The sequence below is a fragment of the Rattus norvegicus genome, chromosome X (genome assembly GCF_021556685.1).
Source record: "Rattus norvegicus strain SHRSP/BbbUtx chromosome X, alternate assembly SHRSP_T2T, whole genome shotgun sequence".
In the NCBI taxonomy this organism is placed as follows: domain Eukaryota; kingdom Metazoa; phylum Chordata; class Mammalia; order Rodentia; family Muridae; genus Rattus; species Rattus norvegicus.
This window is the reverse complement of record NC_141554.1, coordinates 106,077,171-106,098,151: the sequence shown is the minus strand read 5'-3', so window position 1 is coordinate 106,098,151 and position 20,981 is coordinate 106,077,171. Positions and strand designations below refer to the sequence as shown.

The window sequence follows — 20,981 nt, the reverse complement described above, 5'->3', positions numbered from 1 at the left end:
TGCACTGAAATTTGATTTCTCTTTCTGCTTATTTCTCTTTCCTTCCCCTTTTCCCTCTTATAGGGGTTGATTTCAGAAGTATTACCTCAAAAATGTTATCTCACAATCTGCTTCATGGGGATAAAATTTGACCATGTTTTACTGATGTTATCTATATATCTATCATGTATTTATCTACCTGTGAATTTATGTATCTATCCTAAAGTCAGCAATGAGATCTGTTATTTAATATTGCAAAATGTTCTTCAGCTTCCAACCATATGCATCTGTTACAAATATTGCACTAATTTTTATTATGCAACAAAAAGCTGGAGAATACAGAAGCAATACAATGGACAATGCACATTACTAGAGAATGGTAGTTTATTGAGCAAAAAGTGCACTGGGTTCATATATTTGAGACTTTGGCAAGTTAGCTAGTATTTTCTCTTCCTTAGAATTTTTACTTCTCAAATCTCCCTCTCCTACTATATAAAATAATACTTGCCTTTTATGTGAGGAGTAACATAATTCACAGATCTTCATGCCATTTGGGCACAGTTGCCTTTTGTTTAGATTGGAAGAAATATTTCTCTAGAGCTTGAACAGTGTGTCAGAGTGTAAATGTTTAAGGTTACAACTTGCACTGTGCCAGCAATGAGCCAATGAGCAACAGAATCCATATGGCATAGGCAGTGAGGGAGGGTTTGAGGGAGGGAGAGAGAGAGAGAGAGAGACAGAGACAGAGACAGACAGAGACAGAGAGTATAGGTTAGAGGACAACTTGTGGGAATTGGTTCTCTCCTTCCATTATGTGGTCTAACAACTCAGGTCAACTGGCTTAGAGGTAAACACCTTTCCCTGCTGAGTCATTTCTTTGTCACCCCACCCCCATACACGTTTTAACATTGAGGTAGCACATGTCTAAGAGTCCCATAAATAACTCAGTACAGTATACACTCCATTAGTGCCTTTGCCAGCATCTGGTTATCAGTAAAATATCTATTTATTAATACTTATATCTTCTGGCTGTACCTTTTAAATATTTATTTATTTATGTATGTATTTATTTATTTTGCTTTTTGATAACTTCCCACATGCGTGTAATCTAATCTACTTTGGTCACTTGCTCTCCTCATTACACTCTCTCATCTCCTTCCTACTGCTGCTGAACCCCTTCTCCTCAACATATTCCCTCTTATTTTCATATCTTTATTTTATTATTTTTGTTTTCTTGTAATCCATTGAGTTTAATTAGGTATTTGCATGAGCATATGTGTTGTTATTTACTGGAGGACGAGCCACATACCAGTGGCTACATTACTGAAAAAAATAATTTCTTCTCTCCAGCAACCATTAATTACAACAACTCCTCCAGGGGGTTGGGCTCATGAGCCCCTTCTCTGTCCATGGTGGAATAATGAGGGTCTCAGTCTTCTGCGGAAAAGCACAGATGTTGTGAGTTTATGAATGAACTTGTTTTTTTTCCTTTCTTGGCAAAGTGTCTTAAGGGATGTCAATGAGGCCATAGGCAATAAGATACAGGAAAGGAATTAGTATAAGAGGAATAGATGTTGTGGAATATACTGGCCTGTTCAACCTCCTGTGTTCATGGGTCTGACATACGAGTTATGGTTACATTGTTATTTGATACCCTATATTCATGTATTCCATCTCTACCAGCAGGCAGTAGCAGGTCAGGCACTGTTTTAAAAAGGTTCATTATCCTCCCCTGAATGGGGGACAGCTCTGCTTATCAACACAAATAACACAAATACTACAGGGTCTGTCTTTCATATGGGCCAAGTGTCAGGGCTACTTGAATCTTTATCTGGAACCATAGAGCCTTCTTCTTTGATAGGCCCCACTTAAGGTTAGAAGTTTCTTTTGTTCCTCAATATACAGACCAGAAAAGGGTGAGATGTGATACTTTCAGAACCCTATGAGGCCATTCAGATATTGAGCTTCCTTCACTGTGAAGACTTCTGAAAATGCCCTAAATTGTCCCTTGGGTGGAAGGATTTGCTGACATTCCCACAGACCACTCAGTCACTAAAAGTTATACTAGATGTGGCTAGCCTCGAGTACTTGGTCTAGATTTTAGCTCTTATCTTCTGTATTGCATGTATCTTGCCAAGGCAGCCAATGTGTTACCTCTTCTGGAGCACTTCCCAGACCCCTTAAGACTTCATTGAAACAGACCACATGGAAGTAGGTAGAGCCTTGAGGAAAAACGAGAAAGGGAGTGTTGTTCATTGTGTGCGAGTACAAACATGTTTTGATATGTAGTCTAAGGAGGATAAAAAAACCAAGCACACTTTTCACAAGAGTTGAATACCCTGTACAAAGGCCATGCTAGTCTACTCTTAACAAAATTACAACATATATCCGATATGGTGTTAGAATTGCCTTACCACTTGGTTGAGTTGACAGGACTTTACTATCATTGTCCATGTACTGTCCACATTTTACAGGCCACAAAATTAGTGAATTAAAATAAAGTATAATGGAGACCATGCCTCTATATTTTTTGGGTCCTTATGAGATGCAATAATTGTGCCCTCTCCAGGACACTATAAATAAGTTGGTCAGGGAAGGCACATACAATTTCTGAAGGAGTCACTTAGTCTTTTCCTCTACAAATAGCTCTGCTTCAACAGGCCAAAGAACAATGGGGCTGGGACCAATTAAATCTTCAGAGATCAAGAAAATAAGATCAGGGTCACTCTGGATTCAGTGGACCTACTGTGAGCTGTGCCTGGGACATGATCTCATTTAATAGCTGGCTTTCACATTCCCATGGGATCCTGGGGACTATAATGACATTTTAGGTCTCTGAGTATCATGGCTATTTAAAACTGATATTTGTCTTCAAAATATTTGGTTGTTCATCATTCCTTACCATATAGTTACTTGAACTATTTAAAAGACTGAAGAAACATTCCTATGATGACTTCATCCTGGCCATCAAGAGCTAGTCCTTTGCCAGGCAGTAGTGCACGCCTTTAATCCCAGCACTTGGGAGGCAGAGGCAGGTGGATCTGTGTGAGTTCTAGGCCCACCTGGTCTATGAGTGAGTTCCAGGATTGCCAAGACTATACAGGGAAACACTGTCTCAAAAAGCTGAGACAGAGAGAGAGAGAGAGCGAAAGAGAGCGAGAGAGCGAGAGAGCAAGCGAGCAAGAGAGAGTGAGTCCCTTAAATAGTATAAACTATATCTAAAGCTCTCAATGACTTTGGACCACAAGCTGGACATGGGAATAACTTTTTTTGAGGCAACTTCCTTCAGATTCCCAACTACCTTTAATTTCTTCTGAGTAGTTTATTAGCTACCTATTTTTTTTTTTTTTTGGTTTTTTTTTTTTTTCAGAGCTGGGGACCGAACCCAGGGCCTTGTGCTTCCTAGGTAAGCGCTCTACCACTGAGCTAAATCCCCAGCCCTATTAGCTACCTATTGACTGGCTATGTCTCATTCACCATTTATCTACCTGTAACACTGTGTTCTATTAATCATCCCCACAGGAGTCTGCAATTTATGATGTCTGACCTATTGCGATCTTATAGGACACAACTTATTTGCATCCACCTGACCTCCAACAGTTAAGGATATCCCTGAAGAATCTGTTGTCTCAGAGTCATCAGCATGTCTGTTGTTACTGCTCCACACAGAGCACACTCTTCTACTCTGGACCTCCAGAAAGCAACACCTCCAAAATGAGCGAGGATAGTGGCCCTCTCACCAGCATAATCCTCATAACCATATTAACTAGTGTGACCTTGGAGTATTCCAAAACCAATATAGTCCTTGAGAAAAGTTTCCTACATTATATATTTATTCTATCATTCTACTTATTTGACTGTTTTTAATTTTTAATTTTATGTGTACAGGTGTTTGTCTGCATGTATGTCTGTATACCGTGTGCATGTAGGCTGGGGGAGGCCATAAAAGGATGTCCGATCCTTTGGAACCAGAGCTACAGGCAGTTGTGAACCACCATATAGGTGCTGGTAATTGGACCTGGGTCCTCTGGAGAAGCAGCCAATGCTGTCAGCCATTGAGCTATCTCTGCAGTCCCTTCTCTGAGTCTTTAATCCCTTCTTTCAGTGTCCTTGATGGCATTTATGTCTAAATATGAGCTTTCAATTTCCCGTACTTTGAGGTACCACCTGAGCCACTAATTCGCATCACTTCCTGGGTATTTGCTAAGATTTTTTTTTTTTTTGGAGATTTTTATTTTTATTTTTATTCTTTTTTCCCCATCTTTATTAACTTGGGTATTTCTTATTTACATTTTGATTGTTATTCCCTTTCCCGGTTTCCAGGCCAACATCCCCCTAATCCCTCCCCCTCCCCTTCTTTATGGGTGCTCCCCTCCCCACCCTCCCCCCATTACCGCTCTCCCCCCAACAATCAGGTTCACTGGGGATTCAGTCTTGGCAGGACCAAGGGCTTCCCCTTCCACTGGTGCTCTTACTAGGATATTCATTGCTACCTATGAGGTTGGAGCCCAGGGTCAGTCCATGAATAGTCTTTGGGTATTTGTTAGGATTTTAAACATTGTAAACATTCTCAAATTCCATTTTGTGCCCTAGAGCCACTAATCACTCCTGTGCAGATCAATACCTGCTGGGACTGATAGCTAGTCAGAACTTACAGCCACTTACCTGTATATTCCCTTTCCTTTCTTATGACATTTAATATGTCCCAGATAGGTTATACTGTGCTTTGAACCTAGAGATGGGCCAAGTGCTAAGATAAGACACAAGAACAGAATCCAGAGTCAAAGTCAATCCATGTCGTCTTAAAGAGGAAAGGCATGCTTGAATCTCCAAGAAAGGTAGACTTCCAGCCTTCAGGAGTCAAGAGTGGGGCAGTTCTGAGTACTTAAAAGAATCAGAGAAATGTAGGAGGCTCAAATATTTACGAATAACAATCAAGAAGCTCCATCCTATGGGTCGCAAGGGCACAGGGCTCTGGTCTGAAATAGAAGATTTGTCTTGGTTATGACTAGAACTTTCTTTGAAGCTTTACTTTAAAAAAATAATTCCTATGCTTACTCATATTTTTCTTTCTGTACATTAAAGTTTTGCATAATCTGAGTGGGAAGCTCTCTTATTTTTGAATACAGTTTTTACAGGTTTTTTTAAAGGAGAGTATTAAAGATATATTTATTTATTTAATGTATATAAGTACACTGTAGCTGTCTTCAGACACACCGGAAGAGGGCATCGGATCCCATTACAGATGGTTGTGAGCCACCATGTGGTTGCTGGGAATTGAACTCAGGACCTCTGGATGAGCAGTCAGTGCTGTTAACCGCTGAGCCATCTCTCCAGCCCCGCTTTTACAGGTTTTAATTTATTTCTTTTTTGTTTTTTTTAAATGTCAATCCAACTTAATAACTTTCCATATTCCCAAACTTAAAAAAAACTTTATAACATATAAAATTTATACCATGCTTATCAAGGTATTTTAAATGTATTTTAGGTTTATGTATTTTATTTATGTGCAAGAGTAGCTTGTTTGCATGCACATATGTATGTCATGTGCATGCCTGGTGCCCACAGTCAGAAGAGGGCATCAAATCCCCAGGACCTACAGATAGTTACGAACTACTATGTAGATGTTTGAAATCAAATCTGGATCCTCTGCAAGAACAACAAGTGCTCTTAATGGGCCTTGTCTCCAGGCCCATTTTTCAAGTTTTGACATATGGTGCCAGACAATGCTTTCCCTGCCATCAGCAAATTCTCTAACCATTCTTCTGCCACTCTATTCATATTTCTATCTCTGCAACATACCACTAATGATGGAGTTTGCATCCGGTCAAGCAACCGGTCAGCAAACGATGTCTAGAATATTTCTTCCCGGTGTTTGCCTTCTTGAACAGCTTCTTGTATTGATTCTTGAAGGTTTGTTCTCTTGGGAGCAAGCAAAGACAGAATATAGCATGCTGGTCTTTATTAGGGAATCCTATGGGATCAGCATCCATTGAAAGGAAAAGAAGAAAGCTGGACCAGACAGAGACAATTGGATATAAAATGCCCCCAGGAAATTGAGCAGGTGATTTTGGGGCGATGGCTATCTTCAGTTGATGCAATTTTGACAAGTTATAACATCTGAGAGCTGTCTACTAACATCATTCCTAACAAATGAATGAAGTACTTTTATTCTTGAAAAGGGATCAGGCATCAGATAGTAGAATCCACTACAATGAGATATTTTTATTTTTTTGAAACAGTGTCTCTGTACATAGCTGTGGCTATCCTGGCACTTATTATGTAAACCAGCTGGTCTCAAACTTAAGAAAAGCCTTCTTTGTCTCTGTTTCTGCCTTCTAATGCTAGGATTAAAGGTGTGGGCCACCATTTCTTTACAAGGAAATGTTGGTGGTCCTCAAACACTAGCCTTAAGAATTGTTCTGTTTTGTTTTTGTTTTTATGATGCCTCATTATTTTGTCCAACCTTTCTGATTCAGTCCTCTGATTAGCTAGGATAATAAGTCTGTGCCACTGAATATAGATCAATAATACTTTGATTTTATAGAACAGTTTAAGAGAATAAAATTTAAACACTAACAGGTTAATTTAGACATGCATTTAAATCCTTAAGTTACACCTTCCAAATATTTAGACTTAATACATGAATCTTTAGAATTTTGCTCTCACTGAACCCCCAGTGAACTAGACTGGTGGGGGGAGGGCGGCAATGGGGGAAGGGTTGGGAGGGGAACACCCGTAAGGAAGGGGAGGGGGGAGGGGGATGTTTGCCCGGATACCGGGAAAGGGAATAACACTCGAAATGTATATAAGAAATACTCAAGTTAATAAAAAAAAACATGAATTTAAAAAAAAAAAGAATTTTGCTCTCGGGTTTTCAATTGCAACTGACAGTTCTACCCATCTAAAATATATTCTTTTATCTTGGGTTAAACTATACAGGGAACTTCTATTTATTATATAAAAGTTATAAAACACAGATGCTTTTAAAATCATAGGGCTCTTGTAGAGGACTTTGATTCCCAGCACCTCCGTGGTGGTTCACAACCATCCGTATATCAAATACCAGAGGATCCAAGACCACTTTCCAGCTTCTATGAGCATTAGGCATAGGCATACACATGCTGCACATACACCCATGCAGGTAAACACTCATACACAGAAAGGTAAAGGAAGCTGCAGTGGCAAATGTCTTTAATGCCAGCACCCAAGAGACAGAGGCAAGTGGATTCCAGTGAGGTCATAGCCAGCCTGGTCTACAGGGTGAGTTCCAAACAGCCAGGGCTACATGGTGAGACTTTGTGTCAAAAAATAAAGAATAAGTAAATCTTTTTTAATCATAAGAAAAAAAATAAAACCTCTGATCAGTCTAACCAACACCTATTAAAATAGTCAATGTTCTCATAGTATATGCAAGTTCATTTTTAGAGGACAATGTTGTTTGATGTGTATGTGTTTATACATGTGTGTGCCCATATAGGAGGTGCACGTGCTTGTGGAGGTCAGAGGTCAATTCGGGTGATTTCCTCTACTGGTTCTCCTAATTTGTGGGTGGAGGAGCTGTTAAAGATGAATTTAATTTTTTAATTTATGTTTAAGTGTGAATCTGAGTGTATACCATAGGTATGTGGGTGTGCATGGGTGCTGGAAGAGGGTGTCAGATCCCTTGAAGCTAGAGTTTTAAATGGTTGTCAGCTGCCCTACATGGGTGCTGAGAAATGCTCTAGGGTCCTTTGCAAGAGCAGCAAGTGTTTGTAAGACTGAACTATCTCATTGGCCTTCCACCTTGATTGTTGTGGTGGTTGTAGTGCTGGTGGCTTTCAGGCACTGTCACTCACTGAACCTGGAGCTCACCAATTGTCTAGATTGGCTGAGCAGCAAGGCAGCAGCAGCAGGATCATCCTGTGCCTGAGTCAACAGTACAGGGATTGCAGGCAAGTGCTACTAGTTTAGCTTTTTACATGAGCACTGTAGATCCAAACACAATCCCCCATGATTGCACAGCAAGCACATTACTACATCAATCTCCTTACTCCATTGGGGATCATTTAAATGCACATTTTTTTCACAGAAAGCATATACACTTCTATAGTCTGTCTTCCTACTGAAGATTATATGCTGAATTCTGTCATAAAGGTAGATGTCTATTTTAAATAACCGAATACTTTTTAACTCTTCAGAAGAGTTTGAAGACGAACAACTTGTTGCAAGCTGATTGTTTAATTTGCTCCCAAAAACAGATTTCTACAAGAAGAATTATTGGACTGAGGAACATACTCAGGCTAGAGAGACAGCTCAGAGGGTAAAGGCAGTTGCTGCCAAGCCTGACAACCTGAGTTCAATACCCAGAGCCCACGTGGTAAAAGGAGAGAACTCACTCCTACATGGCAAGCTCCTTCACCTAACACACACACACACACACACACACACACACTCACACATACACTCACACACACATATACACACTCACACACATACACACACTCACACCTACACACACTCACACCTACACACACTCACACCTACACACACTTACTCACACCTACACACACATACACCTACACATACACACACCTACACACACATACATACTCATACACACATACACTCACACACACATACACACACTCACACATACACACACACTCACACACCTACACACACACACATAGTCACACATACATAAACACACACATTTATTTTTATGTGCATCAGTGTGTTGCTTGCATATATGTCTGTGTGAGAATGCCAAATCCCCTAGAACTGGAATTAGACAGTTGTAAGCTGCCATGTAGATGCTGGGAATTGAACTCAGGACCTCTGGAAGAGCAGCCATTGCTCTTTACTGCTGAGTTATCTCTCCAGCCCCTTCCTGGAACCTGTTTTGCTATGAATTTGTATTTGTATTGCTATAAAGCTTTGCATAAACTGTAAGAATCCCACATGTTCTCTCCACCCACAAACTAGGCCAAACTGCTAAAACATTTTATTTTTTCCTTTACTAATTTCCTTTTCCTAGTTTCTTTTTGAATACAGAGAAACGAAGTCTGTAGATAAGGACTGCAATGCTCAGGAACATACCTTGTATGCTGCCACAGTCTGAATGCTCACACACACACACACACACACACACACACACACACACACACACACACAGATACCCCTGCCAACACTGTGAAGTGGAAGAAATTTGGATCCCTGTGTGTCTCAACATCATTCTTGATAGTTCTGTGAAAACCCACTCCAACCAATCTTACTAAAGAAATCCTGATGCAAATACTAACTTTTATTTTCTTTCAACTATAGTTTCTTATTAAGTCAAAATTATTTTATTACATACTTCTATAGACACCAGAGGTGGCTATGAAAAAGGACATGTTCCCATGGACTCCACAACCCTAAAAGAAAACTGATTCTTTTTCTATGTCCCCAGAATAGGTTGGAGCACCTACTCATTACAAGGCCTTCTGACCCAAGGCACAGTGACTCAGGCCTACCCTTCCAATACTTGGAAAGCTGAGGTTAGAGGATTGACAGGAATTCAAGGCCAGCCTTGACTACATAGTAAGTCACAAAGGAGAGATAGCTCACTTATTTGCTATCCTTACAATCCCACAGGAATGAATGACATTTCAGACGTTTATCATCTCATGCCTTGGCTATGGTGGTAGCTTCCTAGCTTGTTTGCCTATCTCTAGTCACCATTCTTGTCCTCACTCCAACTTTGGACAGATGCTGAACACAAACCAATCATTTTACTTTCCTTCCAGCCTCTGGTCGTGGAAGTCCTTGATGTTTCTAAGGGATAGATATAAGATTCAAACACTCTAGATTAGCAATCAGAGGTGCTCTGTAGACAGAAGCCAGAAGAATTTCCTCTCTTTTATTTCCTCTCACGGCCCTGCTCAAACATTCTACCCAAGGCTAGCCAGAACTGGATTCCCACTTCCTTGTCTTTCTTCCTCAAATGGCCTTTTTGACCTTTCCCAATGGTTTGCTTGAAAAGACTTCCTTTTCCATAAAGCAGCCCCTGGATACTGACACATTGTGCAGCAGTTTTTGCTGTCTCTAAGCACTAATAGGAAGCAGCTGTGTGTGACCAACAGCCCAGCAGTCTGTGACTCCTGATTTGATTGCCATATATCTTATCTTTGTGAACAGATCATAAAGCTAAGAATGAACACAACATCTCTTCTTCCGCTTCTTAAAACACACAAGTTTATTGATGACACAAAAATAAAGTCTCAAATGTATAAACATAAGTCCACACAAAGGACCAAAGATTACCTTACTTATGAAGAATCGGTTGGCTTTTGCTCATGAAGCATACTAAAAATATCTCAATCCAGACAAGATAAAAATTGACACATGTATTTTCAGCACAAGCGGGAACTCATTTGGTGTTCATCAAACTGTCCAGCTCTAGATCCTCGTAGGCAACATCAGTTTCAAAGTTCTAATGCAAGGTACAATGTGCATCATGTCCAGGAGGTAAAACCAAAACATTACTCATACTTTGGGGGAAACAGATAGACAGTCAGAGTTTATTTATCAATACCTCAACTTTTTCTTTCACCTCTGGGTCACTACAATCTGCTGCTAAGGCTCTAAGTTTCTTGGCACAGGCTTTAGGTCGTTGAAACAGGAAATAAAGGGAGGTTTTACTGAAGCGGTCTTGGGGATATGTTTTCCCTCTTTTCTTAAAATGATGGTTTATATTTTCAAAAAGTAAAAGAGCATTAAGGATATTTTCTTTCGTCTCTTTCTTGCTAAAAATGTTGATCAGTGCTGTTGGTGCGTTGGCAATTAGCAGGTCTCTTGTCATGGATGGATTTTTAGAGAAATTCACAAGCATTCCTAAAACATGGTCTTTAGTTTCTCCGCTTCCCAGAGCCAACAAACGGAGAAACTCTGAAATATAATTGGTAACCATATGCTGATACTCACTAGTAATAGTCAGGTGCCTTATCAATCTGAGTCCAGCCACTTGCACATTTGAATTCAAGGGATAGGTGACAGTATCTTCACATACTTGACTTAAATATGTCTTAACCTTTCTATGGTTTTCAGCAGCAACTGAGAGGTTATTCAGTGCATTTAAAGCCTTTTGCCGGACATTGGGATAGGGATTGTTCAATAAGCTTTGGATAACTGAAATTCCACCTATATTCCGATCAATTTCCTGGGGATAAGGATAATCAGCACTGTTATACAGAGCATTAGTGGCTATTTCGTGAACAGAAGGATCTTCAGTCATTTCGATCATGCAGATGAGTTTTTCAAGATCGTGTGGATCCAGATTGACAGTACGTTTACAGCGGCAGTTGCAGGAGTGCACCTTGACTCCAGGATTGACTTGCCTTCTGAAGCCATCTTCTCCTGGAAAGCTGGTTTTGTGTAATAACTTGCTTTCCGAACAAACAATGGCTCCATCCCATACACCCATTCCTGCCCCAGGGACCATGGATGGATATATACCCCTTGATTCCATTGACTTTTTGGCTTTCACCTGAGATGAAGACTCATTTTGACATCTGCTTTCATTACCAGTATAGAACCAGGACCTTATGTCAACTCCATTAGCAGCATCAAACTGCCCTTTAGAGTCGTCAGCCTTATCCCCAGTCCCAGATTCAGAATTAACATCTTTTTCATTTGTAGATCTAAGGTCATTACTGTCCTCACTCTCGGCCCCGAATAGGGTTCTTAGACTGATCTCTTCAATACCAGGGCTGGATTCTCTACTTAGTTCATCCTCCTCCTCATCTTCATCATCGTTTACATTTGTAGATAAAGTCCAAGACCCTAAGCCATTCCCAGCCTCAGCCCCAAGCCCAGACCCTTTAGTGGTTGAGTCTTGATTCCAAAACCAAAACCCCATACTGGTCTCAGCCCCAGCCTCAGCCACAACTCCAGCCCCAGGCTCAGCCTCAGCCCCAAGCCTAGACCCTTTAGTAGCTTGATCACCATCCCAGGACCAAAATTCCATGCTAGTCTCAGCCACAGCTTCAGCCCCAGCCTGAGCTCCTGCCCCAACTCCAGCCTCAGCCTCAGTCCCAAGCCTAGACCCTTTAGTGCCTCCATCTCCATCCCAGAACCAAAATCCCATGCTGGTCTCAGCCACAGCCTCTGCCCCCCCACCCACTCCTGTCCCTGTCTCTGGCTCTGTCCCTGTCCCTGTTCCAATTTCAGCCTCAGCTTTAGCCTCTGTACCAAGCTTAGACTCGTCAGTAGCTGCATCTCCATTCCAGAACCAAAATCCCATGCTATTCTCAGTCTCAGTTTCAGCCTCTGCTCCTCCCCCAACTCCAGCCTCAGCCTCCGCTCCAAGCCTAGACCCTTTAGTGGTGCCATCTCCATTCCAGGGCCAAAACCCCATTCCAGCTTCAGCTGCAGCCCCTGCCTCAACTCTAGCCCCTGTCTCAGCTCTGGCTTCAGAATCAGTTGCAACTGCTGCCCCAGCATCAGCCCTCGTCCCCACTCGCACCTCAGCCTCAACCGAAATCTCAGCCTCAGCCTCAGCCTCAGCCTCAGCCTCAGCCTCAGCCTCAGGTCTAGCCTTTGATTCAGGCTCAACTTCAGCCTGAGCTCCAGCCACAGTGTCAGTCTCACTCCCAGCACAGGTGCCTGTAAATGCTGTCTCTTCAGATCTGGTCCAGGATTCAGTACTGGTCTTCTTTTCATCCCCTACGCCAGAACTAACGATGGTTTCTTCCCTAGTCCCTGATGTGGATTCAGTACTGGCCTCCTCTTTCATCTCAGCTACAGGCAAAATAGTAGCCTCTTCTGTCCAGCACCAAGACCCTATAAAGGCCTCACTCCCAGGCCCAAACCAAAATCCTTCATTAGCCTCCACCTCAGCACTGACAAGGAATCTTCCACTGGCCTGATCCTCAGACCTAATCCAGGACCCTCCACCGGCCTGGTCTTGAGAATCTAGCCTAGATCCTCCACTGGCTTCATTACTAGCCCTAGACCCAGGCCAGGATTCTCCACTAGTCTGGTCCCCAGCGCCAGCCCAGGAGCCTCCTCCACATGACTGATCTTCAAATCCAGATTTAGTACAGCCACTAGTCTGATCCACAGGCCCAATCCAAGACCCTCCACTGACCTGATTCCCCATACCAGGCCAGGACCCACCACTGGACTGATCAGTGGACCCTCCAATAACATGAGCACCAGTGCCACCCCAGGAAACTCCTGCACTAGACTGATCCTCAGACACAGCTGGCCTGGATCCTCCAGTGGTCTGGTCCCCAGCACCAGCCCAGAATCCTCCTCCAATGGTCTGATCCTCAAATCCAGGTTTGGGACAGCCACCAACTTGATCACCAGTCCAGGACACTGCACTGACCTGAGTCCCAGTGCCAAGCCAGGCCCCACCACTAGTCTGGTTCATGTGCACTGGCTTTGACCCTCCAACATCCTGAGCCCCGGGCCCAACCCAAGAGCCACCTCCAATAGTCTGAGTCCCAGTGTAAGTACAGTACCATCCACTGGTCTGATCTCCAGTGCCAGGCCAAGACTCTCCATTCGATTGGTCCCTGGGACCCAGCCTAGATTCTCCGCCAGACTGGTCCCCAGATCCAGTCCAGCATCCTCCTCCACTAGACTGATCTACTCCACTAGCAGCCATTTCTCCAGAGACAGGCTGAGACTCTGAGCTAGCCTGGTCCAAAGGCCCAACCAAGAATCCTCCACTGAGTTGGTCTCCAGAATCTGTCCAGGATCTCGCAGCAGACTGGTCCTCAGACACTGACTTGGAACCTCCACTAGGCTGGCCAATAGTGCCAGTCCAAGACCCTTCATCACTAGTCTGATTCTCAAAACTAGGTTTGGTTGCACCATCTGGCTGATCACCAGTCCCAGTCCAAGATCTTTCCCCAGCCAGATTCCTAGTGCCAGCCCATGAGCCACTACCAGACTGCTCTGCAGACCCTGATGTAGATCCTCCAACAGTCTGGTCCCCAGTTCCAACCCAGGATGTACCAGCAGCTGGATCTACAGTTCCAAGCCTGGATGCTGCACTGGTTTGGTCTACAGCCTCAGTCCAAGACCTTCCACTGGACTGATCCTCAGATCCCAACCTGGACTCTCCACTAGTCTGAACTACAGTCCAAGACCCCTTTTCACTGGCCTGATCTTCAAACCTTGGCTTAGCCTCACCACCAACCTGATCACTAGTCCCTGTCCAGGACACTGCATTGGTCTGGTCTACAGCCCCAGTCCAGTATCCAATACTAACTATATTGCCAGCTCCAGCCCAAGACACTGCACCAGTCTGGTTCTCAGCCACAGTCCAGGTCCCAGTAGCCTGGTCCACAACCCAGGACACTCCACTGGCCTGGACTGTAGGCCACGACCCATCACTAACCTGACTCACAGCCCAGGGCCCAGCAATGGCCTGGTTTCCAGAGACAACCCAAGAACCTGCAGTGATCTGGTTCTCAGCCCCAGTCCAGGAAGCTGCAGTGGCTTTGTCTCCAACCCAGGTCCCCTCACTCGTCTGAGCTCCTGCCCAGAGTGCTCCACTGGCCTGGTCACCAGCACCTACCCAGGACCCAAGAGCAACCTCATTGTCCGTCCTAGCCCCAGTCCAGGACTTAATGCTAGTTTCATCACAAGCCACAGCCCAGGAGCTAACAACGCCAGCCTTGTCATTAGCCCCACTCCAGGGCCCAATACTGGCTCCACTGTCATCCTCAGTCCAGGATACACTATTCTCCCAGTCTCCATCTATAGTCTGAAACCTAAATTTGATCCACCGCTCAGCAGCAATCCAATCCTCAACACCAATCCCATTCCAGTAGTAATCATGAATGTTAGGCTGGGTACCTGCCACAGTCACCATTTCAGAAGTGGGCACAGCCGCTACCATGGGCTTTGCGTAGATCCTATTGTCTGCAGTGGCTTCTACCTGCGAGCTGGACAGACCTTTATCCCTTGCCCCAAGCAAAGTTTCATTCTGAGAACTGACTACAGCCTGGGGCTGAGCAGAGCTCCTTGTACCTGTTCTTGCTCCTGATTTAGTACCAGCATTGGACCTAATCTTATTCCTGGCACCAAGCAAGGTTTCATTCTGTGAACTGACCACAGCCTGGGACTGGGCACAGCCCCTTGAACCTACCCCAGCCTCTGCCTTAGGTGTAGCATTGGAACTACCCCTGACCTTATTTCTGGCACCAAGCAAGGCCTCAGCCTGGGAAGAAGCCAAAGCCAGTATTGTACTCGCCCCAGACTCTGCCTTAGGCACAGAACTGGAATTACCCCTAGCCTTATTTCTGGCACCAAGCAAGGCCTCAGCCTGGGGCTGAATACAGTCTGTTGTACCTGCCCCAGCTTCTGCCTTAGGCACAGCATTGGAATTACCCTTGACCTTATTCTTGGAACCAGGTAAGGTCTCACCCTGGGAATTTGCCACAGCCTTGGCATGGACAGAGCCCATTGTACCTGCCCCAGTATCTTGTTTAGACACAGCATTAGAATTGCCCTTGACCTTAGTCTTGGTACCAGTCAAGGCAATACCCTGGGAAGCAGCCACAGACTGGGGACAGGCACCGACCCCAGCCTCTGCCTTAGGCACATTGGGATTGCTCTTAACTTTATTCTTGGCACCAGGTAAGGCCTCACTGTGGGAACTGGCTACAGTCTGGGACTGGGCAGAACCCGTTGTATCTGGCCCAGCCCCTGCTTTAGGCACAGAATTCCGATTACCCTTGGCCTTATTCTTGGCTCCAGGGGTGGTCTCACCTTGGGAACTGCTCACAACATTAGTCTGGGCAGAGCTTGTTGGAGCTGTCCCAGCCTCTGTCTTAGGCATAGGATTCGGATTGCCCTTGACCTTATTCTTAGTACCAGGCAAGACCTCATTCTGGCAATTGACCACAGGCTGTGGCTGACCACAGGCTTTCTGGTCTGCCTTTGCCCCTGCTTTAGAAACAGCATTAGAGTCACTTTTGCTATCAACCTTGGAATCAGACAAGGCCTCAGCTTTGGTCCCAGCCTGAGGCTGTGCACACGTTTTCGTGTCCGTCCCAGCCGCTGCCTTACACTTGGCTTTGGCTTTACCTCTAGCCTTACCTTTAGTATTAGGTAAGGCTTCACCCTGGCTCTGGGCCGTAGCCTGAGCTCCTTCCTTAGATGTGGTATTGGCATTGTCCTTAGCCTTGATTTTGCCATCTGGCAAGTCATCACCCTGGACATTGGCCACAGGCTCAGTCTGGGTAGGGGAAACCATGTCTATACCAGTCTCTGCCTTAGCCATGACATTGTTATCACTTCGGTTTTTATCCCCGGGATCAGACAAGGCATCAGTCTGCAAATTGGTTTTGGTGTTTGCCTTGGCCCCTGCTTTAGCCAGTGCACTGGCATTACCTTTACCCTTAACCTTGGCATCAGGCATGGCTTCAGTCTGATCACTGGTTACAGTTTGAGGCTGAGTATCTGTTACGTCAGCATCAGTCATTGCCTTAACACTGGCAGCTTCCCCACCGTCCATCATGGCACCAGACGTTGCCTCAGCCTCTATCTTGGCCACAGTCTCAGGTTGTATTATACAAGTTCTTATATCTGTCTCTGCTTCACAAATGTCATTTGCATTGTCCCAAGCATCATTCTTTGCCCCTGGCACAGCTTCAGCCAGAATGCTGGCAGCAGTATGAGGCTGACCAGAAGCCTTCATATCTACCCCAGACCCTGCCTTAGACATGTTTTTGAGATCCTCCTGGTTGTCAGTCTCGGCACCAGCCATATCATCATTTTTGACTATGGTCACAGCCTGAGACTGTGCATAGGACTTCATGTCCACTCCAGCCACTACAACAGACAAATCATTAGGATTCTCCTTAGTAGCAACTGTGGCATCAAGCCTAGCCTCAGACTGAGTCCTAGGCACAGCCAGAGTCTCTTCCAGGGACCTCATCGTGGCTTCAGCCACAATTCCAGTCTCATTCATGCTTCCGATCTTGACTACTTCCTTGGTCACTGCCAAGACCTCACTCTGTGTCACTGTCACTCTGTTAATCTCTGTCTCTTTTTCATCCAATGTATGAGCTTCTGCTTTGGTCTGGGTCATCGCTTCTTTCTTGACCTCTGCCCTGCCAGCCATTGCCCAAGCTTTAGCTTTGGTCTGAGTCACTGCCTCTTTCTTGCCTACTGCCTCAGCCTCGGCATCAGTTTGTGTAACCGCCTCTTTCATGGTTACTTCCTTGGCTTGGGATGTGGATTCAGTCAAAGTCACTGCCTCTGCCATGACCACAGTTTCCACCAATGAACTGGTCTCAGACTGGGTCTCTATCTCTTCCTCAAGCATTGTCTTGGCCTGACAATTGTCACTGGGTCTAACTAGAACAGGGACCTTGAAGTCTACTTCAGCCACAGGCTCACCTCCTTCTCCAGATTCTGGTTCAGTCTTGATTCTAGTCTCAGCCTCTCTTCCAGCCATGGCTTCACTTGTGGCCAAGGTCTGGTTCTGTTCCCCAACCATAGTCTCCGTCTCGATTCTGGACCCATTTCTGGCAAGTCCGCTCACACTCTGAGTTCTTCCCTTGGTTAATCTGTAAATGCAGTAGCAGGTACCAGCCCAGATCACCAGTCCTGCAGTGGCCCAGCCCACATCCTGAACACGGCCCATGTAATCACCCCTGCTGAAGGCACGGACAATGTATAGGAGGGCTCACTCGGGCTAGGAAAGAGGATGGTGTGTCTGGGCAATGGTGCTTAACCACTTAAAGGCCAGCAGAGCTGCCCCTGGAAGTAGACCTAGAAGTGGAAGAAGGAAATGAATTTAACCGTCTCTTCTAACTCTCCGGCATTATTCAAATAGATATAAACAGGAACCGGAAAGGGTAGGAATGAACTTGTTAGAAGAGGATGGTTGGCAAATTTTTCACCCCTTATTTCATTTCTTCCTATGCTCCCCAATGCCCAGCCATTTTCATATGCCAAATGAATTGAGTCAAGGATGGCAGGAAGGCTAATAGTGAGTGGACGAGGGACAGAAAGTCTCAGGACTAGATTTGTAAGGGATCTCCTATGTAATAATGGTTATCATTATTATTACAGGTCCCCGCTCATACGAACCTGGAATGAACGAAGTTGCCACTTCTATCCTTCTTTTGCTTGGTGACGCACTCTAAAGTATAGAGTCATGAGACCTTTAGACCTAGAGAAATGAAGACAAAGAGAGACACAGAGAGGAGTTTGTTCTTGATGGAGCAGTCATATTATCAGCAATTTATCCTTTCAATTTGTCCAATTTCCTTAGGTGCTATAACACTCTTTTCCATAGACCAGAATCAAGGTAAAGGTTTGGGGTAAATATCAGGAATAGTGAGAAAAATGGCCGTAAAGCAGAATAAGAAGCCCCTCCTGACTGTCTCTTTTGGAATGCACACTGGTCTCCACTAACCCACATTAGAGACATAGCAGGCACGTCCCTCCCTCTTACCAGTTATCCTGGTCAGAGATAATTTCCTCTTTTCTTCCTTGCTTCCATGAATCTCAGCCTCTGAAGCAGACATGCAGAAGGATCTATAGACACATAGATAGATAAACAGGAAGTCATGGGAGCTGTGAGCTTAGTAGAACAAACACCTCAATTCTTGGTTACAATGTTTGCATTGCCAGAGTCCTGAACCATTTTAACACTGTATTCCTATCTTAAGATCCCATCTCAAGGCTTCTTTGTCACAGCCCAGTCCACCGTCCCTCAAATATCCCCACTGTTTCCTGCACTGAAACGGACAGGTTGTATGGCAGCATTGCATTGTGCAAATCAACCGTATATAGACAAGGCAGAAGTGCCATCCACTGGAGTCCTTTCAAGCTCAACCCACCCTCTTTTGTCATCCCCAGCCACTACCCACCTTTATACCAACCTCCACAGTTCCAAAACAGTCTCCCCCTCTTTCAGGGGTAAAAAGCCCTACTTCAAACATGTGGAGCCCTGGGAACAGACAAAGAAAAAGGAGAGGGTGAACGCTGAGTGCTTGTGACAGCCTAGCACCAAACATCTGTGTTCCTCGGTCCTGCCTTTGGAGATTCAGAGATACAGTGGTAACCTAGGGCTTCATCTACACTGAAATGGATAAAATAGAGAGGGGAAGAGGAAAAGTAAAAAGGGAGAAAAAGAGAAAAATTATTTTTAAACCACCTGTAGGATTCTAGGTCTTTCCTCAAAAGTCCACCATTTCCTTTATTACGATGGTCAGGTAGACACGACTCTCTGGAAACTGGAGGACGGTGGAAGAGATGGACGCCCCAGATCCCAGGATTCTTCAATCAGAGCCTGCCATCTGCTTCCCCTGAAAGCCATCTCTAGGAGTCTCAGCGCAAGATACAAGGTATGGAGAAGGGCTTTCGCTTCTGCAAAATCATTATCCCATCCCCCCAAAGGCTCTATCCAACAATAGTGTCCTTTTTACACAATAATTGGAATTTTTAATATCATCTGAAATAAATCAAAATAATCCAGAACAAAGTTTTGTCTTTGTTGGTGTTCACCATAGAATTTAAGGGAAAAGTCCGAAGCCTGTTCAGGAAACAAAGCTTAGGTAAAGTTCCTAGGTTAGCCCCACCCCACATCCTAATTATATATAAATACAATATATACTAATATATATATACATACTCAAATATATATATACATACACACATACAAATATTAACAGTGCCTACGTGGCTGCATAGAATTCATACAGAACTTCAATGGTTCGGTATTGGTACTCACACTAACCTCCATAGATCCTGTGCAGTTCTCTTGTCTCTGTCTCCGTTTTTCCCTCGCCTCACCACAAATAGAGCCACACCGAACTATTGTCCAAAAGGAAAGAGTAAAGGCACTGAGTGCTTCGGCCAGCACCAAGGCCACACATCTCAACACTCTCCTTTATGGAATCCGGTTGTCAAATGTCCCTCCCCTCCTTCTGAGACACCACCCCTACCGAGCCCGCCGTCCAGGCACTAAGGCCCACCATTTTCTCAGCAAATGCCACGGTGGCGCGCGCGTCCCTCCTCTGAAAGGAGCAGGAAGCCCGCGGACATGTGCGGACGCCCATTGATGGAGTTAATTAAAGAGGATGGACATTTCCCTCTGTATTTCCCTCTAGAGACTCTTCCTACCAGCGGCCCTGTCAAAGCACGGGGTTCCCCAGCACCGATTCAGCTAGGGGCTGGGGGACGCGGGAGAATCGGAGAGGAAGGCTCCTTGAACTTGATCCAGCATGGACATCCCCCTCCTCAATCCATCTCCATTGCTCTGCGGGATCAAAAGGCTGCAGCTAGCGGGGCCGCGGCGCAGCCGCCCGGGGGCCCTTACCTGCTCTGCTCGCCCCGGGCCCGATGCCAGCCCGCCGCGCGCAGGGCAGCGGGGAGTTGGTGGCCAGACGAGAGTGACGACTGCACCCAAGGCTGCGTCGCTCTGCAGCTCCGGGTCACGTGAGGGCCCCGCGTCATCGCTCGCCCTCCTCCTCACAACCCCCCCACTGGTCGGAAGGCAGTCAACAGGACCCCCTTCTGTACGCACAGGCAACCCCCTCCTCGCGTCCGTGCGCAAAGTCCCAGCGCGCCCCGCCCTGTCACTCATCTCTGGGCTCTCCAATCTGAGAGCCCACAAGTGTCATCACCATCTAGCGGTTGGAGTTCACCGGTCTCCGGTTACTAGGAAGGGTCTGTACCCCCACCCACTCTCAGGCCTCGGCTGTAGCCTTTTCTGCATCTTTGAAGAATCCTTTCTTTTCCTCTTAGGCTACAATACTAACGCTCCCCACTGGCTCTCTATACAACCTGCCTTCCCTTAGTAACAATTCCACCATCAAATCGGCTAGAGAAAAAGGAAAACCATGCAATCAAAGCCTTTACTTTCTTTGTCTGTATTCCCTTTTCTGTTGACATCATTTTCGCTCCCAGTAAGGGGAAAATACAGTAAAGACATTTTCATTAGCCATGAAAATGTCCAGGTTGTAAAAATTTTAAAGACTCGTTCGTTTACACAATTTTATGAC

The 20,981-nt window shown here is 45.0% G+C and overlaps 1 protein-coding gene across 10 annotated transcripts; it reads right to left on the bottom strand.

Annotated features, from left to right (window-relative positions):
• Positions 1 to 10,174: 10,174 nt before the first annotated feature.
• Positions 10,175 to 20,371, bottom strand: Armcx4 (armadillo repeat containing, X-linked 4). 10 transcript variants are annotated; one of them, NM_001433040.1, is given in 6 exon segments: positions 10,175 to 17,739; positions 18,061 to 18,142; positions 18,428 to 18,510; positions 18,846 to 18,925; positions 19,709 to 19,791; positions 20,297 to 20,371. In NM_001433040.1, a coding segment is annotated over 1 exon segment (7,095 nt). In that variant the 5' UTR covers positions 17,612 to 17,739; positions 18,061 to 18,142; positions 18,428 to 18,510; positions 18,846 to 18,925; positions 19,709 to 19,791; positions 20,297 to 20,371; the 3' UTR covers positions 10,175 to 10,516.
• Between the last annotated feature and the right edge of the window lie 610 nt (positions 20,372 to 20,981).